Source organism: Anser cygnoides, chromosome 30 (genome assembly GCF_040182565.1).
Source record: "Anser cygnoides isolate HZ-2024a breed goose chromosome 30, Taihu_goose_T2T_genome, whole genome shotgun sequence".
Lineage (NCBI taxonomy): Eukaryota > Metazoa > Chordata > Aves > Anseriformes > Anatidae > Anser > Anser cygnoides.
Genome location: NC_089902.1, coordinates 1,847,267 through 1,873,048, shown reverse-complemented (window position 1 = coordinate 1,873,048; position 25,782 = coordinate 1,847,267). Strand labels below are relative to the sequence as shown.

At 52.8% G+C, this 25,782-nt stretch overlaps 3 protein-coding genes across 3 annotated transcripts; 1 reads left to right on the top strand and 2 right to left on the bottom strand.

Annotated features, from left to right (window-relative positions):
• Nucleotides 1–3,755: 3,755 nt before the first annotated feature.
• Nucleotides 3,756–4,809, bottom strand: LOC136787634 (olfactory receptor 14C36-like). Its single transcript, XM_066984946.1, has one exon. The coding sequence runs from the start codon at nucleotides 4,716–4,718 to the stop codon at nucleotides 3,756–3,758; it is 963 nt and encodes a 320-aa protein (XP_066841047.1). The 5' UTR covers nucleotides 4,719–4,809.
• Nucleotides 4,810–11,882: 7,073 nt separating this feature from the next.
• Nucleotides 11,883–12,815, top strand: LOC136787633 (olfactory receptor 14C36-like). Its single transcript, XM_066984945.1, has one exon. It carries the CDS (start codon nucleotides 11,883–11,885, stop codon nucleotides 12,813–12,815), a length of 933 nt encoding a protein of 310 aa, XP_066841046.1.
• Nucleotides 12,816–20,620: 7,805 nt separating this feature from the next.
• LOC136787632 (olfactory receptor 14J1-like) lies at nucleotides 20,621–25,353 on the bottom strand. The gene is made up of 3 exons (XM_066984944.1): nucleotides 25,264–25,353; nucleotides 22,455–23,077; nucleotides 20,621–20,804 (listed from the first exon to the last, which is right to left on the bottom strand). Exons 1-3 carry the CDS (start codon nucleotides 25,351–25,353, stop codon nucleotides 20,621–20,623), a joined length of 897 nt encoding a protein of 298 aa, XP_066841045.1.
• Nucleotides 25,354–25,782: the final 429 nt, after the last annotated feature.

Below are 25,782 nucleotides of genomic sequence, written 5' to 3'. Positions count from 1 at the left end.
CATGACCTAGGACGGTAAATGGATGTTTAGGTGCCTACTAGGAAGGAGGGAGAGTTTCTTGGGATCCCAATGGCCATTTCAAATTTAGGCCTCTCCCAAGAAATGGCTGAAGAAGGAATTTGCCTTGAAGGGGTTTCCTGTGCTGGGCTGGGCTGCAGTTTCAAGGATAAAGACTACTGCTGGCAGTGGAGGTGCCCTGGGAAACATCACCTGTCTCCACGGTATCCACCGACCGCCTCTGGTCTCCTGCAGGTCCTTTCAGACAGCTTCCATTCCAGGGAATTACTCTAACTTCACCAGAGCCTCTGCAGGCCTAATGATTTCATTGAAAGCAGAACCAGTAAATGGGATTTCAAGGAAATATTTCAAGTGTGAGTAAACTACTCTGAAGACCTTGGCACTGGTTGCTTATGGTCAGACAGCAAAGCTCTGCCTCAGTACCCAGTATTTTCTTCAGGACTTAAGTCATAAAGCAACTACTCATTACCTCAATTGATTCAATCTCTTCCGTAAAATGTCACACAGTGTAGTTTCTCTCATGAAGAAATAGGCATTTTCAGGACCTATATTCATCACAGAAAAAGAAAAACTGGTGTTCACCTGTACTTGCATTGTCATCGCTTTGTCTATCATGATGTGCTCCCTCATCTCCCAGGTACATCCACCTGTCTTGATTAAACAGCCCATGTTGAATGTCCCCTTTCCAGCTGCCTGTCTGGACCTATGCACTTCCCATGGTTCTCCTGGCTTGCCCTCCCCTTCCTCCTGGATCACTCAGACCGCCCTCACCAACCCAGTTGCTGCTTTGAGTTTCAGGGAGTTGAAGCTTGCCCATCTATCTGCAGTCTGTCTAACTGTGTCCTTAGAAAGCTCTTCATCATTTATCATTGAATTAATATCATATGGATTAATTCAAATCTTAACAGTTATAATTTCCGGTCTATCAGTATAAAAGACTTCTTGTCCAGTCATCCTTTTGGGAACATAAACCTCACAGGAGGCATACAGGATGAGGAGCTTGCTTTGCTTTTGGAAGATTGCTGCATGTTTTCCTGTTGTTTGGTTTGAAATAAGGAGAAACCCTTCTGCGCCTGTGTGCATCCAGGTCTCTAAGGCAAGCAGGAGGGAGCTGGTGCAAAGGAGCTCTAACACCCAGCTGCAGACCTCTGTGCCAAAGTCTGGTGGAAGGAGAAGTGATGCAAGTGCCAAAGAGAGAAATGTCAGGGCTGGGGTGGTGAGGAGCAAGGTTCTCCATGCAGTGTCAGACCTCAAGAGTCTGCTTTTCCTCCCTATGCAGGATCCTGGATCAATATCAGTTAGAGAATAATGCTCCAAACTGAAATTCAACTAAACGAATCCTTTAAGATGAGAAAAGTGTATTTTTTCAGGTGTTTCTTGATATCTTCCTCCTTAACTACACCATGAAAGCTCTCCAATTAGCTACACAAGTCTTGAAGACTTGAAGAAAACTGTGGCAGAGATATGGCTGCTTAGGACTTTCTCTGTTTTAATGAGTTCCATGGTGTATTTTGGTGCTCAGTCTAAGAAGCTCAGGTACTGAGAGGTGAATGATGTAACCGCTTGAGAAAGTAAAGTCAGAAGGAAAAGTTGAAGTGACTTGGAGTATTAATGGGCCCCACTGAGGGCTGTTCCTAACAAAGCCTCCCCAGGGACTTGTTAGGGCACATAATTGGAGGCCATGATTGCAGACAGGCAAAGCGCTGTGCTGAGAAAAGTCTTGGTTGGTTTTGGTGAAGCAGAAGGGCCAAGGCCTGACCCCAGCCACTGGGAGGGGAGATCCTGCACCCCCCCGTCTGGCTCAGGGTTCTTCTTGGGGTCTGTATGATGTGGTGGGCAGTGTGATGCCATGAGAAGAACTTCATTATGGCACCTCCCCACCCCTGCACAGGGTATCAAGGAAGCAGTGAGGCCCCATTGCAATGACTATATCTCGTCTCCTCAGAAGCTCTAGCCAAGGGGACAAAAATATCAGGGCTGTTGGGGCCTTCCATTCCTGCCAGCACCCTCTGCCTTCTCCTCTGCAGGCTTCCCTATGCTGTCCCACACTTTGCCCTATTTCCTTGAAGTCTGCAGACACCCTTCTCTTTCCACCACCTTACTCTCATCCCAGCATTTCCATCATTTCACGTGTGTCTCATCAACCCTCACCAGCTGTTCCTTGAAACACAAAGTTAGAGTCTCATCATAGACACTCACCAGCATCTTCCAAGGCCTGGGCCTGCTGCTGGCCTTGAGATGCACCATATCATTTTAATGGGCAACAATATCATAATTAAAGATATGAAAAGCCTGTAATAAAGATACAAAAAAAAAATAGTTTTTCCTGTAACTAATGACATTATGAGTCATATGCAGAAGGAGACTGGAAACTTCTTGCCTTTGGAACACATCCAGTCATCAGTTTCCACACAGCATGCCTGAGCTCTTTGTTCCGCATGCTGTAGGCGAGGGGGTTCAGTGCTGGAGGCAACATCGAATAAAGAAATGACATGATAAGGTCCAGGGATGGGGAAGAAATAGAGGGAGGATTTAGGTGAGCAACTGTGGCAGTGCTGACAGACAGGGAGACCACAGCCAGGTGAGGGAGGCACGTGGAAAAGGCTTTGTGCCGGCCCTGCTCAGAGGGCATCCTCAGCAAGGCCCTGAAGATCTGCACATAGGACAACACAATGAAAAGAAAACAAACTAATGAGAAATAAACACTAAACAAGAGTGTCCTATCATGGAGACCAGCAGATGTGAGCCTAAAGGCACAGATGCCAGCCAGGAGTCAAGGGATGACCTGTCAGCTTCTTCAGAAAAAAGTCACCTCACAGGCCACTTAACAGCCATTAGCTTCCTCCTGGACTTGGAGCTTCTGAGGCAACACTGATCTCGTAATACCACACCTACAAAACACCCCCTTTTTGGCCCAGAATCTGCCCAGGTAGAAGTGATCTGGTTGTGCTCCTTCCAGCCCATGGCACAGCTCCTGGGCTCCCAGCCTCTCTGACACACAGGAGCCAGTGCCGTGCCAGTTCTGGGAGGTGCTAGGGCAGGAGGGACCTTGCAGTGAAATCACTCGCCAGACTCCTTGGCTGGGGCTGCTGCGTGCCCTGGGGCTGCAGAACTCTCCTCTGCCTGCTCACAGCAGATTGAGCCCTTGAGCTGTGGTGAGTCCACCTTGGAGGAGATCCCCCCTTAGGAGGGAAGTGCTGCAGCGCAGGCCGGCTGTGCCACTGCCGTGCCCACTGCCTGTCCCTGCCTGCAGTCCCAGCACAGCCCCACAGCAGCACTGGCACCAAGCTACAGGAGCAGCCGGGCCTGACCCCACCAGCAGGGCTCAGCACCAGAGGGGGGCAGTGGCAAGAGAGCAGCTCGGCATGCCCCAAGCGCTGGTGCTCCCTGCCCGTGCTGCTGGGATGGGACTCTTTTCCTCTGCAGCCCTGCACATGGCACTGCCCCTGCAGAGCCCGAGCAGCTCTCACAGGAAGGAGGTCACACAAGGAAGGCAGTGCAGGCTCCTTTCTTTTATTTAAATTCACAGAGGGCCTGGCTCCTGATATACAGCATCTCTGAGCTATACTCGACAGGTACATACTGTAAAAGAAATCAGATGAATCATACCATTTTAATGGGCAACTTTAGCCGTATTAAAACAAAGAAAGTTCTGTAACGAAAACACTCATAAATATACAAACACACAAAAATAATCATATCTATAATATTAGTTGTTCTTGTAGTCATTGACATTATTAGTCATCTGCAGAGGTAGAATGGAAATTTATTGCTTCCGAAACACATCTAGTCATTAATTTCCAGAGCACATGATTGAGCTCCTTGTTCCTCATGCTGTAGATGAGGGGGTTCACTGCTGGAGGCACCACGGAGTACAGAACTGCCACCACCAGGTCCAGGGATGGGGAAGAGATGGAGGGGGGCTTCAGGTAGGCAACCATGGCAGTGCTGACAAACAGGGAGACCATGGCCAGGTGAGGGAGGCACGTGGAAAAGGTTTTGTGCCAGCCCTGCTCAGAGGGCATCCTCAGCACTGCCCTGAAGATCTGCACATAGGACAGCACAATGAAAACAAAACAAACAAATACTAAAGAAACACTAAACACAAGTGCCCCATCTTCTCTGAGGTAGGCATCTGAGCAGGAGAGTTTGAGGATCTGGGGGATTTCACAGAAGAACTGGTCCACAGCATTGCCTTGGCAGAGGGGCAGGGAAAATGTAGTGGCCGTGTGCAGGACAGCATTGAGAAAGCCACTGCCCCAGGCAGCTGCTGCCATCTGGGCACAAGCTCTGCTGCCCACGAGGCTCCCGTAGTGCAGGGGCTTGCAGATGGCAACGTAGCGGTCGTAAGCCATGATGGTGAGAAGGGAATACTCTGCTCCAATGAAGAAGACAAAAAAGAAGACCTGTGCAGCACACCCTTGATAGGAGATGGCCCTGGTGTCCCAGAGGGCATTGGCCATGGCTTTGGGGAGAGTGGTGGAGATGCAGCCCAGGTCGAGGAGGGCGAGGTTGAGGAGGAAGAAGTCCATGGGGGTGTGGAGGCGGTGGTCGCAGGCTACGGCGGTGAGGATGAGGCCGTTGCCCAGGAGGGCAGCCAGGTAGATGCCCAGGAAGAGCCCGAAGTGCAGGAGCTGCAGCTCGCGCGTGTCTGCGAATGCCAGCAGGAAGAACTCGGTGATGGAGCTGCTGTTGGACATCTGCTGTTAAGTCGCATCGGGTTCTGCTCAAAGAATAGAAAGACATTAATAACGTACAACCTACTTAGCAGAGGAAAACTCCCACCATTTCTCATTTAAATCTCCCCAAATGATTCCACATCCAGGCAGGCATATGGCAGGTCCCTTTCCTGAGTTCTACTTGGTCCTACCTTAGGGTGTCCCTGGGAGCAGGAGACTTTGCTGTGGGCAATGGAAGAGTCAGTCCTGTGCTACAGCCAGACATAAAGAGGAATTTGGTGTCATCTCAGCTTTACTTTACTCCTAATATCGAAGACTTTTGCCCCAGTTTGGCTCACATTCAAACCAACTGCTCAGGAGTGCTGTTGGGATTTTTATTTTTATATATTTTTTTGTATTTTTTATTCTAGCTGCCCCAAGACACCTGAAGGCTGCTTTTAAGTCAGAAGTCCTGGCATCTCTCCTGCACTCCAAGTAAGACCCTGTAGATCCTCAGAGACAAAGGGACTGTACCCTTACAGCCCAGAGTCCTTTAGAGTGTTTAGACCCTAAGTCCATCAGTCCTGCTATCAGCTGCCCTCTGCTGGCACTTCTTTGATCTACAAGACAGTTGCACACAGAAGTGCACCTGAAAAAGAATGGATGCTGCTGAGAGCAGAAGAATCCAGGCTCCAAGTGCTCATCTCCAGACCCCTCACCCTGTCCCCGTACTCCCCTTCCCCCAGGCACCCTGAGGGCTCACTCCATGGGCACGTGAAACCCCCATCCCCAGGCAGCCTGGGAACAAGAGCAGCAGCAGCACGGCCAGGTGGAGAAGCCAGGAGGAATGGCAGCGTGCTGCTGCCAGGGGAGGCAAGGCCAGGGAGGGACAGACGGACACTCAGCACACCCTCCTGTGCTGCAGCTCTGCCTGCAGAGGAGGCAGCTCCTGCTGGGGACAGCGGGGGCTTGAGGGCAGAGGCTGTGCTGGTGGCAGAGGAGAGCAGGGGGTGTCCCAGGGAAGGTGCCTGCCCTGCAGGGGCTGGCAGGGAGGTGCCTGAGCCCTCCCTCGCACAGCATTTCTGGCAGCAGCTCCCTCTCACCACCTGCCCATGTGCCTGTTGCCTTCCTATGTCCCTGCTGGGAGCCGCTTCTGTGTCCCCACATCTCCTCCCTGTCCATGCTCACAGACCCATCCCACAAGCTGTGTACTCAGATTCATTCAGATTCCCCTCCACTGCAGGAATCTGAAAGCAAAGAATCCAAATAAGCCTTTCCCTTCACATAAACCAAGCCTCAGTATTCCTCTGGAAATTTCCTCTAATAAATGCCATTCTCTACAGCATCTTCTACACGTTGCTGGAGAAACAGAGAGACAGCTATCCAGAGAGACGCTATCAGGCATCGGATGTGCCAGCTGTAGAAGACCCCTCTGGCAACCTCACCTCCATGGCCCTGCTGCCAGAGACTCACAGTGCCAAGAGCCTGCAGATCTGTCCTGCCACACGCTGCCCTCTGTTGCTGCGCTCCTCACTGCCTCCAAGCCCTCTCTCCTTCTCTCCTGTCCCCGTGCCAGCTGCGGTCAGAGCCCCCAGCCCTGCTGCGCTGTGCACAGGAGCTGCTCCTGGGCAGAGCTGTCTCCCTGCACCAAGGCCCTCTTGCCACGAGCTCTCTCTGTCCCACGAGCCCGGCCCAGCTCAGCACCAGACGCCCAGCCCAAGGCATTGGAATCCCCTCTCCGGGGGCTTTGGTGAGGAGCCCACGAACCTCAGGCACTGAGAGACAATTGAAGACATCTCTCCAGAAGTCCAAGTCAGAGGCAAGTTTCCTGCAGTGTCCCCCTGAGGGCCAGCACTGACACAGCCTCCCTTGGAGCTCGTTAGAGCAGAGCATTGGAGGCAGTGAGGACAAGGAGACAAAGGCACTGTGAAGGTGACCCTGATGTGTAGGAAAACTGGATGTGTTTCACCAAAGCACAAGGGTCAAGTCTTGAATCTTGGCACTCTGGAAGGGAGATCCTTTCCCTTCACACCTTGCTCAGGGCTCTTCCTGGGGCAGGAGGAGATGGGGATGTGCATGGCCAAGTGCAGGAGAATGGTACGAGCCCTGCCTGGTTCATGGGTGGGGGCGAGGAGGCAATGAGGCCCTGGTGCTTTCACGATAAGCTGTCTCCTCCTAGGCCTCAGTGGCAGAGACAACAGCCAGAGCCATGGACACAAAGCCCTGGGTCCTGTTGGGACTCTCAGCCTTGCTACAGTCCTTGATCCTCTCCACACCAGGCTGTCCTAGGGATTGCCACACCTATACCTCTTTTCCTGCTGGCTCTAGACCCATGTCCGTGTGGTGTCACACTGGATCTGAGCTGAGTCTGATAACCCACATCTTCTTGGTGGCCATGCTCCTCGTAAGACAGCTCTGTAGGAAGCTGGCCTGCTTCCTGGGGAGCAGCACCACTGCTCGTATGGCATCCCTCATGGGGGATGTTCACGAGTCTATGGAGCTAGATGGGATCCCCCTCTTGGTACTGAGGGAGCTGGCAGAAGTGCTCACCAAGCCCCTTTCCATCATTTGTCAGCAGTCCTGGCTATCAGGGGTGTTCCCAGTCAACTGGTGACAAGGAAATATGATGCCCACCTACCAAATGGCTGGAAGGAGGATGTGGGGAACTACAGGCCTGTCAGTCTGACCAGTGATGGGGACGTTCATGGAGCAGATTATCTTGAGTACCATCATGCAACACTTAGAAGACAACCAGGTGATCAGGCGCAGTCAGGAGGGCTTTATCAAAGTCAGGTCCTACTTGACAAATCTAAACTCCTTCTATGACAAAGTGATGCACTCAGTGGATGATGTAATGGCCGTGGATGTGGTTTATCTAGACCTCAGTAAGGATTCTGAAACTGTTTCCTACAGCGTTCTCCCAGAGAAAATGGCTGCTCGAGGCTTGGACACTTATAAGCTTCCTTGGATTAAAAAGGGTCTGTGTGGCTGGGCCCAAAGAGTTGTGGGACATGGAGCTAAATGGAGTTGGAGGCCGTTCTCTAGTGGTGACCCCCAGGGCTCAGTTCTGGGGCCAGTTCCCTTGAATATTTTCATCAGTGATCTGGACAAGGGGATTAAGTGCACCCTCAGTAAGTTTGCAGACAACACCAAGTTAGAAGCGAGTGTTGGTCTGCTCGATGGTAGGTGGGCTCTGCAGAGGGTCCTAGATAGGCTGGACTCATGGGCCAAGGCCAAATCTATGAAGTTCAACAAGGCCAAGTGCTGGGTCCTGCACTTGGGGCACGACAACCCCCTTCCATGCTGGGGAGTGGCGGGTGGAATGCTGCCCATCGGAAAGGGACTTGGGGGTATTGGTGGATAGTCGGCTGAATAGGAGCCAGCAGGGTGCTCAGGTGGCCAAGCAGGCCAACAGCATCCGGGCTTGTACCAGGAATGGTGTGGTAAGCAGCAGTAGGGAAGTGATTGTCCCTCTCTACTCAGTCCTGGTGAGGCCACACGTCAGGTATTGTGTTTAGCTGTGGGGCCCCTGGCATAAGAAGGACACGGATCTATTTGAATGAATCGCAGTTTTGTGGAGGTGCAGAGCTGATGGGCACATTGTGGAGGATGCTCCTAAAGACCTTTGTGCCCTTTTCCCTCCTGACAACAATGCCACATCCTTCTCAAGAACAGAGTAGCCAACAGAGGTGAGACAGATACTCTGGGATCAAGAGTCATCAGAAAGCTGATCCCAATAAGATATGGGGAGGTCAGGAGCAGCCTGGACAAGAGAGATGTGAGATTTCAGGGTGGGAAGAAGAGCTTGGCCAGCAGAAATTAATGATTTCATAGAGGTAAGAGGGTTCATGTAATGTTGTAGATGCTGAGGTAACACTGACTTAAAACAGTCAAGTATGGCCCTTACCTTACTTGAACCAGGAATTTTAATCCCTAAACCTAAATACTACTACAACACTCTGAAAGGAATCCATTTTCTCTCTTGTTCACCCTGATCCTTTCCCTTAACACTAACATTAAAATCTTCTATTTAACCCTAGACATCTTGGCAGACCTAAAACACCCGTAAACCACACAGCTTATCCGTAACTTAACCACAGACCTGACACCACAAGAAGAACACCAAACATTCCCACTAAAACTTTGCTTAATCTCTAACCCAGAAAGTGAAAAACAGGTACCGAGGGGGCTAGAGAGAGGTCAGCTGTGCCTCAGGATCTCCTGCCCCAGCAGGAGGAATGGGACTGGGGCAGTGACTGGGAGGTCACTTCTGTCTCTGCAGCTGATAGGGCAGCAGCAGGAACGTGTCACGCAAAGGGACTGTGAGGTGCCTTGTGTCTGGAGGTGGCAGGTCACCCTTGGCTTCTCCCTGGGATGTGCACTTTGGGGCTGACATCTGCCAGTGGCCCTGCTAGGCCAGCAGAAGGCCCCTGCTTGGCATGCTGCCTGTGGTATCCCCTCTGCCTCCATCCCCAGGAGGACCCAGACACAAAGAAGGCCCGCACAGGGGTTGTCCTGTCCCTTCTGCTTGAGTCCAGGACTGGACAGCAGGAGGCCCAAGGCTTGGCTGTGTCTAGCCAAGAAGCTGCAAGGCCAGCAGCAGGCCCAGGCCTTGGGAGATGCTGCTGAGGTGACTTCTGTCTGCTTGGCTGACAGGCCGCAAGGAGCCTGATGGGTTGGGATGCCTGCTTCAGGAGCGGTTTCCACCCTGATGGAGCTTTCTTTGGTAGTAGGAAAGAGCAGGAGAGAAAAACTGTCACAAGGTGCACCTTGGAAGGTTGGTACTGGCCATGAAGAGGAAGAAATGTCCAGGGGAACAACTGGTCTTGCTGTTAGAGCCTGAGGCAATGAAGGCATTAAGTGCCTTTGCCTTCAGCTCATCTCTTGTCAATGGGTTTCCCCCACATCCAATAAAGGATGATGATTCTCCTTAATTCTCCTTTGTTAAAGTATTGATATAAACAGTTTTTATTGTTATTGACAGTAATAGACGGATTGAGCTCCAGATGGGTTTTGACCCTTCTAACTTTTACCTGCACAGCCTCATAACATTTAGGACACAGCTGCAGACAAACTGCCAGCATGCGTGAGAAGAAAGCACAGAAGAAGTGGAACCTGACAGCCTTCCAAGCTTTCCTGCAACTCCTGATGCTGCTGTCTTGTCATAGACAGCGCAGCCACAGGAAGTGACTGTCTTAATGTCTGCCTGCAGACATTAAAAGCTGACAAAATGGAGCATCAGCGTGGGGGAACCTTGAGAAACTGCAGGATTTTGCATAAAGGAACATCTTGATCATTACTACTAGGAGAAGAGCCCAGTCCTGCACCAGAGGAAGAGGAACCCCACACATCAGGGCAGACTGGGACCCTGCTGAGTGAGCAGTGCCCAGGAGGAGGAGGGCCTGGGCACCACGAGGGATGCCATACGAGCAGTGGTGCTGCTCCCCAGGAACCAGGCCAGCTTCCTACAGAGCTGCCTTACGAGGAGCATGGCCACCAAGAAGATCTGAGTTATCAGACTCAGCTCAGATCCGGTGTGACACCACACGGACAAAAGTCTGTAGCCACCAGAGAAAGAGGTGCAGGTCTGGGAGTCCCTCAGATAGCCTGGTGTGGAGAGGACAGAGGCCTCTGACAAAGCTGAAAGTCCCAACAGGACCCAGGGCTTTGTGTCCATGGCTCTGGCTGTTGTCTCTGCCACTGAGGCCTACGGGGAGACAGCTTATCGGTAAAGCACCAGGGCCTCATTGCCTCCTCGCCCCCACCCATGAACCAGGCAGGGCTCGTACCATTCTCCTGCACTTGGCCATGCACATCCCCATCTCCTCCTGCCCCAGGAAGAGCCCTGAGCAGTGTGTGAAGGGAAAGGATCTCCCTTTCCAGGGGCTGGGGGTCAAGGCCTGGCCCTTGTGCTTGGTGAAACACATCCAGTTTGGAAAAGTGACATCAGGGTCACCTTGACATTGTCTTTGTCTCCTTGTCCTCACTGCCTCCAATGCTCTGCTCTAACGAGCTCCAAGGGAGGCTGTGTCAGGGCTGGCCCTCAGGGGGACACTGCAGGAAACTTGCCTCTGACTTGGACTTCTGGAGAGATGTCTTCAATTGTCTCTCAGTGCCTGAGGTTCGTGGGCTCGTCAGCAAAGCCCCCCGAGGGGGGATTCCAATGCCTTGGGCTGGGCGTGTGGTGCTGAGCTGGGCCGGGCTCGTGGGACAGAGAGAGCTCGTGGCAAGAGGGCCCTGGTGCAGAGAGACAGCTGTGCCCAGGAGCAGCTCCTGTGCACGGCGCAGCAGGGCTGGGGGCTCTGACCGCAGGCACCCAGGCAGAAAGGGATTCCAGGCAGCCTTCAGGGTGCGGGCAGAGGAGAGCTCAGTGCAGGAGAAACCTTCACAGCCCTGCCCATGGTAAGTCTCTGGCTGCAGGACAGTGCAGGGGAGGTTCCTGGAAGGGGCTCCTGGGTCCGGGACATCTCTGCCTGGCCAGGAGCTGCCAGGATGTCTCTCATGGCTTGTGCGGTGCAGAGGAGAAATTGCTGCAGGGCAACCTTGGGCAGAGGAAGGGGAGGGCAGGGGCTGCCTGGAAAAAGAAGGCACTTTCTGAAGTCTGTGCCTGTTTTTCCTGCTCTGATTCTGGGGCAGGCTCTGTGTTGAGTGGTTGGATTTGCACAGGTGACTGAGCTTCCACTGCGTTGAACTGAGACCTAAGCAGGTTATTGATGAACCTCAGAATATCCCCTCCCTTAGAGGGGATATTCTCCCTTATCCCCTACTTAGAGACTGCACCAGGGTTTTTCTGTGCTGTTCTTTAGGACCTGCAGACAAGAAGATGTAATTTTTTGGCACAACCTCTGAGTGCAGCCATCCCACACCTGAGTGCTGCAAGCGGCCAGCAGCTGCGCAGCAGGGGATGGACAGAGCATCCCTCCTGGACGTGACCTCTGGCTGAGGTTTCCGCCACAGCAACAACATTTACCACCGCAGTGGAGCAGAGGTGGCGCGTTGGGGGCTGATGGGCAGAGGTGGCTGCTAAGTACAGGACACTCAGAAAGCACAAAGCAGGGCTACAAGCAGGGAGAGACACAAAGGTAACCCTGAAAGAAAGATGATGTGAAGGCTTTAATGAGAAAAGAAAAGAGTATTCCTCAGGGAAAATTCCCCTAACAGTCTGTATTTTTTCTTCTTTGCAGTGCCCTTGCTGAAGGGCAGGAAATGCCCAACAGCAGCTCCGTGAGCGAGTTCCTCCTGCTGGCATTCGCAGACACGCGCGAGCTGCAGCTCCTGCACTTCGGGCTCTTCCTGGGCATCTACCTGGCTGCCCTCCTGGGCAACGGCCTCATCCTCACCGCCGTAGCCTGCGACCACCGCCTCCACACCCCCATGTACTTCTTCCTCCTCAACCTCGCCCTCCTCGACCTGGGCTGCATCTCCACCACTCTCCCCAAAGCCATGGCCAATGCCCTCTGGGACACCAGGGCCATCTCCTATCAAGGATGTGCTGCACAGGTCTTTCTGTTTGTCTTCTTGACTGCAGCAGAATTTTATGTTCTCACCATCATGTCCTACGACCGCTACGTTGCCATCTGCAAACCCCTGCACTACGGGAGCCTCGTGGGCAGCAGAGCTTGTGCCCAGATGGCAGCAGCTGCCTGGGGCAGTGGCTTTCTCAATGCTGTCCTGCACACGGCCACTACATTTTCCCTGCCCCTCTGCCAAGGTAATGAGCTTGATCAATTCTTCTGTGAGCTTCCTCAAATCCTCAAGCTCTCCTGCTCAGATGCCTGCCTCAGGGAGGTTGGGCTTCTTGTAGTTAGTGTCTGTTTAGCATTTGGTTGCTTTGTTTTCATTGTGGTGTCCTATGTGCAGATCTTGAGGGCCGTGCTGAAGATTCCCTCTGAGCAGGGCCGGCACAAAGCCTTTTCCACGTGCCTCCCTCACCTGGCCGTAGTCTCCCTATTTATCAGTACTGGCATGTTTGCCTACCTGAAGCCCCCCTCCATCTCCTCTCCAGCCCTGGACCTGGTTGTGGCAGTTCTGTACTCTGTGGTTCCTGCTGCCATGAACCCCCTCATCTACAGCATGAGAAACAAGGAGCTCAAGGATGCATTGAGGAAACTCTTTGGATACGTGCTTCTTCATCGTTAATAATGGGCGCAAAGTCATAACAGAACACATTTTTTTTCTCTTGTTTTCTGAATAAGTGTTAGAACAGCCTTACTTTACTTTTATACTATTTTCTGAACCTTGTGATATTCATTCAGTAATGATCTACTTACTATCTTATGTGTGTATCATTCTATTTTATTTTTGAACCAAGTATCTCATGTACTTATGGAAGTGGGCTTCCCGTTTAGATAAAGACAAAAAAGAGTTGAGCAGAAATTCATTGGTCTCAGCTTCCATCCCTTCGCATCTTTTGTGGAGCTGGGGGAGCAGCCCCAGCACGCAGGAGGGGCTCAGGGCCCAGAGCCCAGCTGCCACAGGGAGGAGCAGCCCCGCTGGCCCTCGCGGCTGCCCGTCACTGCCCGCTGGGCTCTGCCTCCATGCTGCCTTCGGGTCGGGGCTGCTGCTTCCCTGGAGCCATGGCCATGGCCAGCAGCAGGACGTGGCCTTTTCACTGCTGCTCTCTTTTCCTTCCACATTGTGCTTCTTGTATTTGGGTAAGCCCTGAGATCTCATGTATGTTGGTGACAGTCCTGTTATCCCTACATTGGCATCTCTTCAATATCTGTGCACGCCTCTTGCAAACCTGGTTTCAGGAATACACCCAAGGAGCTGCTTCCTAAACAGACCTCTTGCTTTTCTGGGCCTCACAATGGATCAGAACCCCAGAGTGATCAGTGAAGGACCAAGGGCTGCACTGGGAGCTGCCTTCTTGCTTGCCTATGGCCCAGCAAAAAGTACTGGCTTTTCATTGGCCTGGCAGTGTGCAAGTGGTGCTGCGTCTGATGGCAAATGGCATCCTGGAGAGGAATCTGGAGGTGCTCTGTGCCTGGGCCAGGCCTCTTGTGCTGGCCTGGGCAGCGGGGCTGGCCCTGCGGGGCACAGGCACTCTGTGCTGGGGATGTCCCAGGCAGGAGAGCAGGGCTCCTGCAGCTTCACGGCCCTCCATCTCCTGAGCCGTGGCTGGCCCCAGCGCGGGGGCTGCTGGGGAGGCCCAGAGCCGCCTTTGTGCCAGCAGCTGCGGTGCCTTGCGAGGGGCTGGGGCTGTGCTGGCCGTGCCCAGAGCCCTGCAGCAGCCTGCGGTGGGCACTGGCCTGGGGCCAGCCCAGCCTGGGCTGCCGGGCTGGGGAGAGGTCCGGGAGGTGGGGAGAGGTGGGCAGGGGCTGGGCTGGGCTGGGCAGTGCCCGGCAGAGGGCACCAGCAGCGTCAGGGAGCGGTGGCAGCATGCAGGGGAGGGCTCCCAGCAGGGCTTGGTGCTGCAGAGCCAGGGCTGGGGAAGGGAGCCCAGAGCTGCAGGGGCAGGGGACACGAGGCTGCTCGGGGCCCTTGCTGGTCTGGGCAGAGCAGGAAGGGGGCCCAGGGCATTCGTCCCCTCACCGCAGCCTGCCAGGACCTGCACGGCGCTCACGGAGCATCCAGGGCCAGGCTCTGCCCCGTGGTGCTCAGGGAGAGGGCAAAGCCTCTCTGAAGAAGAGGCTGAAAGTGAAAAAGGTCCCTCTGCTGCCCCGTGGTGTGACAGGGCCAGGGTGGGACAGCTTACCTTTATTTGATGTAGTTCTTGTGTAATTTGCATTGGTGATGGCACAAAAAGACAGCTCCTTCACCAGTGATGTACATCCTTCTTCATGTTAGGACACAACTCAATGTCCTTCACTCTGCTTTATCTCACAGATGAACTGGATTAGGTCTCCTTGATTACTCTGAGGCACAGTGCAATGTTTTTTGCCTTCTGCTACTCCAGCACAATATGCGTGACTTTCCCTTACTCTGCGCATTGACCTGAAAGGTCCTTTCACATTTTTCACTTTCATATCCCTAGTTGGAAGGGGATGATTCCCCAGAGTGGGGCAAGCTGATGGGTTCTGCCTCAGCCATTTGAAGCACGCTATACTTGAGTTTTTCAGCCTGAGTTTGCTAAAGATGACCCAGGAAGGTAAATGGATGTTTAGGTGTCTAGTACGAATAATGGAAAGTATCTCAGGTTTCCAAAGGCCATTTCAAATCTAGGTCAATCCCAGGAACCCACTGAACTAGGGTGTTGTCTTTGAAGGGCTTTCCTGTGCTGGGCTGGGCTGCAGTTACAGGGACAAAGACCACTGCTGGCAGTGGAGGTGCCCTGGGAACTCCACCTGGCTCCACCTGATTTTCCCTAAGGGCTCCGGTCTCCTGCAGGTCTTTTCTGACATCTGCTGGTCCAGGGAAGTGCCAAAAACACAACGGGGCATCAGGAGGTTTTCCCTGGTTATGCTTATGGTCACACAGCAAAGCTCTGCCTCAATGCCCAGTAATTTTTTTAGTACTTAACTAATAAAACAACTACTCATCAGCTCAAATGATTCAATCCCTTCCATAAAAAGTCTCACATGAAGTGGAATTTCTATCATGAAGAAATGCTAATTTCCATGATCTATATTCAGCACTGGAGAAGAAATACTGGTGTTCACCTGTACTTGCATTGTCATTGCTTTGTCTATCATGATGTGCTCCCTCATTTTACAGGTACAAAACCTGACTTGATTACACAGACCCTGCTGAATGTCCCCTTTCCAGCTGCCTGTCTGCACCTATGCACTTCCCATGGTTCTCCTGCTTTGCCCTCCCCTTACTCTTGGATCATTCAGACCGCTCTCACCAACCCAGTTGCTGCTTGGAGTTTCAGTGAGTTCCAGCTCGCCCATCTCTCAGCAGTCTGTCTAATGGTTTCCTTAGCAAGAAACTCATCGTTTCTCATTGGATTAGTATGATGTGGATTAATATTAACACAATTATTTTAAATTTCCTATTACTCAGTGTAAAATATATCATGTACAGTCATCCTTTTGGGAAGGTAAACATCACTGGAGGCAACAAAATGAGGAACTTGAACTTTGTTTCTTTTTGGTTTGAAAATTGCAGCATTGTTTCCTATTCATTCTTTTTACATAGGAAAAACCCTGCTTTTCCTACCCTAGGCAGGGCTCCAAAGGAGAAACCCTAGACCAGTATCTATAGGACAATGATGCTCTAAACTGAAATACAACAAAATTCAGCCTTTAAAATGAGGAAAGATTTCTATTAGATGCTCTTTGAAATCTTCCTCCTTAACTACACCATGAAAGCTCTCCAATTAGCTACACAAGTCTTGAAGACTTGAAGAAAACTGTGGGAGAGATATGGCTGCTTAGGACTTTCTCTGTTTTAATGAGTTCCATGGTGTATTTTGGTGCTGAGTCAATGAAACTCAGGTACTGAGAGGAGAATGATGCAACTGCTTGAGAAAATAAAGTCAGAAGGATAAGTTGAAGTGACTTGGAGTATTAATGGGCCCCACTGAGGGCTGTTCCTAACAAAGCCTCCCCAGGGACTTGTTAGGGCACATAATTGCAGGCCATGATTGCAGACAGGCAAAGCGCTGTGCTGAGAAAAGTCTTGGTTGGTTTTGTTGAAGCAGAAGGGCCAAGGCCTGACCACAGCCCCTGGGAGGGGAGATCCTGCACCCCCTCGTCTGGCTCAGGGCTCTTCTTGGGGTCTGTATGATGTGGTGGGCAGTGTGATGCCACGAGAAGAACTTCATTAGGACACCTCCCCACCCCTGCACAGGGTATCAAGGAAGCAGTGAGGCCCCATTGCAATGACTCTATCTCGTCTCCTCAGAAGCTCTAGCCAAAGGGACAAAAAGGTCAGGGGTATTGGGGCCTCCCATTCCTGCCAGCACCCTCTGCCTTCTCCTCTGCAGGCTTTCCTATGCTGTCCCACACTTTGCCCTATTTCCTTGAAGTCTGCAGACAGCCATCTCTGTCCACCGCCTTGCTCTCATCCCGGCATTTCCATCATCTCACCCATGTCTCTTCAACCCTCATCAGCTGTTCTATAAAATACTAAGCAATGGTGTGATCACAGATACTCTTTCAGTGACCTCTGGCACCACAGCAAGACCCTTTGCGGGATATTTCCTCCTCCTTGTGGCCAGTGCCACCCTTCCAAGCTGCACCTTGTGGCACTTTTTTCTCTCTTGCTCTTTCGTACTACCAAAGAAAGCTCCATCAGGGTGGAAACCACTCCTGAAGGAGGCATCCCAACCCATCAGGCTCCTTGCGGCCTGTCAGCCAAGCACACAGAAGTCACCTCAGCAGCATCTCCCAAGGCCTGGGCCTGCTGCTGGCCTTGCAGCTTCTTGGCTAGACACAGCCAAGCCTTGGGCCTCCTGCTGTCCAGTCCTGGCCTCAAGCAGAAGGGACAGGACAAGCCCTCTGCGGGCCTTCTTTCTGTCTGGGTCCTCCTGGGGATGGAGGCAGAGGGGATCCCACAGGCAGCATGCCAAGCAGGGGCCTTCTGCTGGCCTAGCAGGGCCACTGGCAGATGTCAGCCCCAAAGTGCACATCCCAGGGAGAAGCCAAGGCTGACCTGCCACCTCCAGACACAAGGGACCTCACAGTCCCTTTGCGTGACACGTTCCTGCTGCTGCCCTATCAGCTGCAGAGACAGAAGTGACCTCCCAGTCACTGCCACGGTCACATTCCTCCTGCTGGGGCAGGACATCCTGAGGCAGAGCTGAGCTCATCAGAGCATTCCCACCCATCTCCTCCTTGTGGCCCACAAGCTGATCAGATCCATGGCCCCTCACATCCATCTCTGAATGCCATGTGGCTGCAGAGAAGTCTCACAGTTCCTGCCCTGCCCCAAGGGGCCAAGCACCTTAAGTTAAGGGTTTGGAGAGGGGCTGAAGGTGAGGAGGTTAATGCACAGGTACAGGGGCTTTATGTGTTAGATTTTTTTGAATGGAATTAGGGACTAGGTCTCATATTTCTGGGTTAGAGATTAAACAATGCACAGGAGGACAGGGTTTGGATGTTAGTTGTTTATGTATGGCATTAGGCACTACGGCGAACATTTCTGGGTGAGAGCTTAAGCAAATATTGAGTGGGAGGGTTTGGTGTTGTGCTTGGGGTGTCAGGTCTGTGGTTAGGGTATGTGCAAGCTCTTTGCTTTAGCATTTTGTTCAGGTCTGCAAGAAGGCTTGGGTTAAATAGAGCGTTTTAATGCTTGTGTTAAAGGCAGGGATCAGGGTGAGCAAGACAGTAAAGGTAAGGGAAAAGGTATTATGGACTTATTTTGTCCTCAAGGGATATTGTGGTCAAAATTTAGAGCAGTGGATTCCTGTCAGGGTGTGCAGTGGCATTTAGATTTAGGTATTAATGTTACTGGTTAAAATAGGGCAAGGGTCTCACATGACTGCTTTAAGTCAGTTTTATGGTTGGATCGACATTACCTGAGCATTCTTACCTCTCCAAAATCATTAGCTTCTGCTGGCCAAGCTCCTCTTCCCTCCTCCAAATCTCACATCTCTCCTGGCCAGCCTTCTCCTCACTTCCCCATATCAGTCATATTCTCAGGGGCAGCTTTCTGATGGCTTTCATGAACTCAGAGTATGTGTGTCACCTCGGTTGGCTACTCTGCTCCTGAGAAAGAAGCAGCTCCTAAGCCAGCACGGAGAAGGACACAAAGGCTGTAGGAGCACCCTGCACAATGTGCCCAGCAGCTCTGCACCACCCTAAAATTGTGCTTCCTGCCTCCAGCTTTTGGATCTAGAATGGCTCCTATGGATCCAGGGTAACTTCTCCCAGGCCCTCATGCATGCTTCAGTTTGCCCCTGGCATCTTGGAGGCAGTGGCCACTTCTTTGTAGAGACCTGAAAGCAGTCCTGAAGGATGACTTTAGGCAAAAGCTGACACCTCTGACTTGACGACCCCTGTCCAAGACCTCTTCCTCTACGGGGCCTACCCAATACTTAGGAAGAGAGGATCTCACAAACTGTGTGCAAAGCAGGTGCCTTCTGCTGGCCTATCATGGACCCTGGCAGATGTGAGCCTAAAGGCACAGATCCCAGCCAGGACTCAAGGGATGACCTGTCAGCTGCTTCAGAAAGAGCTCAACTCACAATCCGCTTTAGAGACATTGACTTTGAAACAGATTAGGAATTTCTGAGGCACCTCTGAGCTCCTCATACCACACCTACAAAACACCCCCTTTTTGGCCCAGGACCTGCCCACGTAGAAGTGATCTGGTTGTGACCCTTCAAGCCCGTGGCACTGCTGCTGGGCTCCCAGACCTTCTGATGCACGGGAGCCAGTTCCGTGCCGGTCCTGGGAGGTGCTAGGGCAAGAGGGACCTTGCAGGCAATGTTCCAGCCCCGTGCCTGTTGGCGGTCTCTCAGCTCCTTGCACACAGCAAAGAACACGCTCACGTTCCGAAGCCATGTGCCTGAAGCTGGCCTGGAAGACACTCAGGGGAAGCGCCCTCCCAGCCCCAGCCCCAGCCCCAGCTGGCGGTGCTGCTCTGCAGAGCGAGGGGGCTGTGGTGCCCAGGGCACGGGGGCACTCTGCAGGGCCGTGCTGGGCAGGCTGGGAGGCAGACCCAGCTCATGGGGTCACTGCTGTTGCCCCAGGGCTGCAAGGAATCACTCGCCAGACTCCTTTGCTGGGGCTGCTGCGTGCCCTGGGGCTGCAGAGCTCTCCTCTGCCTGCTCACACCAGATTGAGCACTTGAGCTCTGGTCAGTCCACCTGGGACAGGCTCACGCTCTGCAGGCTCCATTCACTGCTGTCTCCCAGGCTCACGCTGCCCCTGCAAATATCCCCAAATGCTTTGCACACACTACTCTTGCCCGCAGGTCCCACGTGGCTCTCCAACTTTCCCCTCTTCCCCTGCAGTAGTGGCATCTCACTGGAGGAGGTTTGTGCATCCCCCTTAGCACATGGTCCCCTCAGATTTGACTTTTCCTTTACCAGACTGTTCTTTGGATGGTCACTCATTTTATGAAGTTTTCTATTCACAACCCACTGAGCTCCTTGTCCCTGGAGATCCCCTGACATCTCCTGCCAGCTCCAGATTCCTCTCCAGGCTGGCATCGGCCATCAGACCCACTGCAGGAGGCACAGTCCCGTGCTGATAAGTCCAAGACCAGTTGTTGTCTGCTTGGGGAAGTGCCACCACAAATTGAGCTCTTGGTCCATCACTTTGTTCCTTCACAGACCACCCTGGGACTTTCAGCCTGTGTCCTTTGCTCCATGAAGAAGCCCAGAAAACAGAAGAGCAGGGAGCAACCCCTTGGCTCTATTCCTGATAGCACATTTGGAAGAGGTGCCCAGGCTTCTGGGTTTGCCCTGAGCAGCCTCTCGTGTTACTGTGGTGCTAGCAGGGAGGCCAGCTGTGACCGAGGGCTGCACAGTGCCTGCTGTTGCCTACAGCCACAGGGATGTCACTGCAGAGACAGCAGGACTGTCACCAAGGTACATGAGACCTCAAGACTAACACAGATACAAGAGCACAAGAAAACTGTGAGGAAGCCAGAAGAGAGCAGCAGTGGAAAGGCCACGTCCTGCTGCTGGCCATGGCCATGGCTCCAGGGAAGCAGCAGCCCCGACCCGAAGGCAGCAGAGAGGCAGAGCCCAGCGGGCAGTGAGGGGCAGCCGCGAGGGCCAGCGGGGCTGCTCCTCCCTGTGGCAGCTGGGCTCTGGGCCCTGAGCCCCTCCTGCGTGCTGGGGCTGCTCCCCCAGCTGCACAGGAGATGGGAAGAGACGGCAGCTGATAACAATGAATTTCTCCTGGCTTCTTTACTGTATTTATCTACATGTGAAGCCCAGTTTTACATGAGACTATTGGGTCAAAGTAAGTTAGAAAAAATAACAGGCAGAATGTTAAGAATAACTTTATTTAAATGAAAACCACAACTTGGAGAAAATATTCATAAAGACAAATAATAAAAAATATTTTCCTATTTCTGAAATAAACCTGGAACTCAAGTGAAAATTAATGGTTCAAAAAAAGCATGTATCCAAAGAGTTTCTTCATGGCCTCCTTGAGGTCCTTGTTCCTCATGCTGTAGATGAGGGGGTTCAGTGCTGGAGGCACCACCGAGTACAGAACTGCCACCACCAAGTCCGGGGTTGGGGAAGAGATGGAGGGGGGCTTTAGGTAGGCAAACATGGCAGTGCTGACAAAGAGGGAGACCACGGCCAGGTGAGGGAGGCACGTGGAAAAGGCTTTGTGCTGACTATGCATATTAATTATAATAATAATAGTAATAATAATAATGTGTACAAACAAGTGATGCACAATGCAATTGCTCACCACCCGCTGACCGATGCCCAGCCTATCCCCAAGCAGCCGGCCACCCTATCGTGGCCAGTACCCCCATATAAATTGTTCAACATGACGTCAGATGGTATGGAATACCCCTTTGGCCAGTTTGGGGCAGCTGTCCTGGGTCTGTCCCCTCCCAGCTCCTGCTGCACCCCCAGCCTGCTCGCTGGCAGGACAGAGCGAGAAGCTGAAAAGTCCTTGGCCTGGTGTAAACACTGCTCTGCAACAATTAAAACATCAGCATGTTATCAGTGCTGTTCTCATCCTAATCCAAAATATAGCACCCTACCAGCTACTAGGAGGAAAATTAACTCTGTCCTAACTGAAACCAGGACAAATGCTACACCTAAGGGTCACAACTTGCCTGAGATTAACTTGAGTTAAACTAGAAAGGAGAGATAGACAGTTCCTTACTAAGTAAATAGAATCATAGAATCATAGAATCATAGAATCATAGAATATCCTGAGTTGGAAGGGACCCTTAAGGATCATCAAGTCCAACTCTTGATACCGCACAGGTCTACCCAAAAGTTCAGACCATGTGACTAAGTGCACAGTCCAATCTCTTCTTAAATTCAGACAGGCTCGGTGCAGTGACCACTTCCCTGGGAAGCCTGTTCCAGTGTGCAACCACCCTCTCTGTGAAGAACCCCCTCCTGATGTCAAGCCTAAATTTCCCCTGCCTCAGCTTAATCCCGTTCCCGCGGGTCCTGTCACTGGTGTTAATGGAGAAAAGGTCTCCTGCCTCTCGACACCCCCTTACGAGGAAGTTGTAGACTGTGATGAGGTCTCCCCTCAGCCTCCTCTTCTCCAGGCTGAACAGGCCCAGTGACCTCAGCCGTTCCTCGTACGCCTTCCCCTCCAGGCCTTTCACCATCTTCGTAGCCCTCCTCTGTACACTCTCCAACAGTTTCATGTCCTTTTTATACTGTGGTGCCCAGAACTGCACACAGTACTCGAGGTGAGGCCGCACCAGCGCAGAGTAGAGCGGGACAATCACTTCTCTTGACCTACTAGCGATGCCGTGCTTGATGCACCCCAGGACACGGTTGGCCCTCCTGGCCGCCAGGGCACACTGCTGGCTCATATTCAACTTGCTGTCTACCACGACCCCCAGATCCCTCTCTTCTAGGCTGCTCTCCAGCGTCTCATCGCCCAGTCTGTATGTGCAGCCAGGGTTTCCCCGTCCCAGGTGCAGGACCCGGCACTTGCTCTTATTGAACTTCATGCGGTTGGTGATCGCCCAGCTCTCCAACCTATCCAGATCCCTCTGCAAGGCCTTTCCACCCTCATTCGAGTCCACAACTCCTCCAAGTTTGGTGTCATCAGCAAACTTGCTCAAAATACCTTCTATTCCTACATCCAGATCTTTTATAAAAATATTGAAAAGTACCGGCCCTAAAATGGAGCCTTGAGGGACCCCACTGGTGACCGCCCGCCAGCCTGACGCAGCTCCAATTACCATAACCCTTTGGGCCCTGCCCGTTAGCCAATTGCTCACCCATCGTATGATGTTTTTATTGAGCTGTATGGTGGACATTTTGTCCAGTAGGATCCTACGGGAAACCGTGTCAAAATAAATAATACAACTAGAGTCAGTTTCTTCACTGTGGCTTTCAGCTCCTGGTTCCTCATGCTGTAGATGAGGGGGTTCACTGCTGGAGGTACTACCACATATAAAAGTGCCACCACCAGGTCCAAGGATGGGGAGGAGATGGAGGGGGGCTTCAGGTAGGCAAACATGGCAGTGCTGACAAACAGGGAGACCACGGCCAGGTGAGGGAGGCACGTGGAAATGTCTTTGTGCAGGCCCTGCTCAGAGGGCATCCTCAGCACGGCTCTGAGGATCTGCACATAGGACACCACAATGAAAACAAAACAGCCAAATGCTAAACATGCACTAACAACCAGAAGTACAACTTCCTTTAGGTAGTCTGAACCTGAGCAGGAGAGCTTGAGGATCTGGGGGATTTCACAGAAGAACTGGTCCACAGCATTGCCTTGGCAGAGGGGCAGGGAAAATGTAGTGGCCGTGTGCAGGACAGCATGGAGAAAGCCACTGCCCCAGGCAGCTGCTGCCATCTGGGCACAAGCTCTGCTGCCCACGACGCTCCCGTAGTGCAGGGGCTTGCAGATGCCAACGTAGCGGTCGTAGGACATGACTGTGAGAACATAAAATTCTGCTCCAATCAAAAAGGCAAAGAAAAAGACCTGAGCATCACACCCCTGATAGGAGATGGCCCTGGTGTCCCAGAGGGCATTGGCCATGGCTTTGGGCAGAGTGGTGGAGATGCAGCCCAGGTCGAGGAGGGCGAGGTTGAGGAGGAAGAAGTCCATGGGGGTGTGGAGGCGGTGGTCGCAGGCTACGGCGGTGAGGATGAGGCCATTGCCCAGGAGGGCAGCCAGGTAGATGCCCAGGAAGAGCCCGAAGTGCAGGAGCTGCAGCTCGCGCGTGTCTGCGAATGCCAGCAGGAGGAACTCGCTCACAGAGCTGCTGTTGGGCATTTCCTGACTTTGGACACAGCTGTCTGTTGAAGAGGATAAGGCAGAAAAAAGTTAAAACAGACTTCTCTGAGGAAAACCTACTGCAAGCCTCAGAGCACCCCCAGCCCAAGCCTCTCTCTATGCAGGAGAATCTTTCTGCAGCTCTCCTGCTTGAGCTGCGGCTGGTGCTGGCTGAGAGTGGCACTGGGAGCAGGGGCTGCTGTGGGCTCCAGAGGAGTCCTTCCTGCTGTGCAGCAGGAGGGAGGCAGGAACATGGGGGAAACTCAAGTTCAGTCCACTGGTCAGACCAGAAGATTTGCAGTGTTGCTTCAAGGAAAGTATCCAACGATTGTGTAGAACAAGGGACATATATTTCCTTCATTTTCTGGTAGCTACGCCTGTAATGTTTAGGAAGAACCATCTATTCGGTTTTCCCCTGAGAAGAAACTACCGAAAGCTGAGAGCAGAGAAGCCCCGGACCAAGTGCAGCTGGACAGGATCCTCACCTGGTCTTCCGTGAGCAGGATCTCAGCTTTTCCCTCTTCACCAGGGCTGCAGAGGCCTCACTCCAGGTGCCCACAGACAGCCATCCAACAGGACGGACATGGCCTTAGCACGGAGGTGTCTTCTCCTTGGGGCACCTGAATAACACAAGGATGCCATGAGAGAGCTGCATCCTGCTGGAGACCAGCCTGCCGACCAGAAGAACACCCCACAGACAGACATGAATATCTGCAGGCCGGCCTGTTCCACTATCCCATCTGCATCCCCTGCAGTATCTGGAGGAGGATTGGCCACTCCAATCTTGGTTGACCATGGGCAGCTGGGTTATGACACTCCAAGGGGCTTCTGCCAGACTTCCTCACCTCGCAGTGCCATCCAGCAGGACCCCCAAAGCCTACTGCATTGCCCACTGCCCTCCCAGAAACAAGACCCAGTAGGAGACCCTTCCAGGACGTGCAGCTGCATGGCCCTGCAGCCAGAGACGTACCTTGTCAAGGGCTGTGCAGATTTCTCCTGCAGGCAGCTCTCAGCATCCTCCCACTGCCAACTGCCTCCAAGCCCTCTCTCCTTCTCTCCTCTCCCCATGCCAGCTGCGGTCAGAGCCCCCAGCCCTGCTGCGCTGTGCACAGGAGCTGCTCCTGGGCACAGCTGTCTCTCTGCACCACGGCCCTCTTGCCACGAGCTCTCTCTGTCCCACGAGCCCGGCCCAGCTCAGCACCAGACGCCCAGCCCAAGGCATTGGAATCCCCCTCGGGGGGCTTTGCTGAGGAGCCCACGAACCTCAGGCACTGAGAGACAATTGAAGACATCTCTCAACAAGTCCAAGTCAGAGGCAAGTTTCCTGCAGTGTCCCCCTGAGGGCCAGCACTGACACAACCTCCCTTGGAGCTCGTTAGAGCAGAGCATTGGAGGCAGTGAGGACAAGGAGACAAAGGCAATGTGAAGGTGACCCTGATGTCCCTTTTGGAAACTGGATGAATTTCATCAAGCACAAGAGTCAGGCCTTGACCCCTGGAACCCTGGAAGAGAGACCTGTTCCTGTCACACCTTGCTCAGGGCTCTTTCTGGGGCAGGAGGAGATGGGGATGTGCATGGGCAAGTGCAGGAGAATGGTACGAGCCCTGCCTGGTTCATGGGTGGGGGCGAGGAGGCAATGAGGCCCTGGTGCTTTACCGATAAGCTGTCTCCTCCTAGGCCTCAGTGGCAGAGACAACAGCCAGAGCCATGGACACAAAGCCCTGGGTCCTGTTGGGACTCTCAGCCTTGTCACAGCCCTTGCTGCTCTCCACACTAGGCTGTCCTAGTGACTTCCAGACCTGTACCTGTTTTCTTGCTGGCTGTAGACCCTTGTCCGTGTGGTATCTCACAGGATCTGAGCTGAGTCTGATAACTCCGATCTTCTTGGTGGCCATGGTCCTCGTAAGGCAGCTCTGTAGGGAGCAGGCCTGGTTCCTGGTGAGCAGCACCACTGCTCGTATGGCATCCCTCGTGGTTCCCAGGCCCTCCTCCTCCTGGGCACTGCTCACTCAGCAGGGTCCCAGTCTGCCCTGATGTGTGGGGTTATTGTTCTTCTGGTGCAGGACTGGGCTCTTCTCCTTGTAAATGCCACGATGTTTCCGTAGGCAACATCCTGCAGTTTCTCAAGGTTCTCCCACATGGATGCTGCATTCTGTCATCTGTTAACATCTGCAGGCAGACAGCTCAACCTTCATGTGATTGTGCTTTCTCTGACAAGACAGAGGCATGAGGAGCTGCAGGAAGGTTTGGATAATACAGGAGTAACCAGCTGAATGGAATTGCAGCACAGAGTCACAGAAGGGCAGGGGATGGAAGGCTGCCAG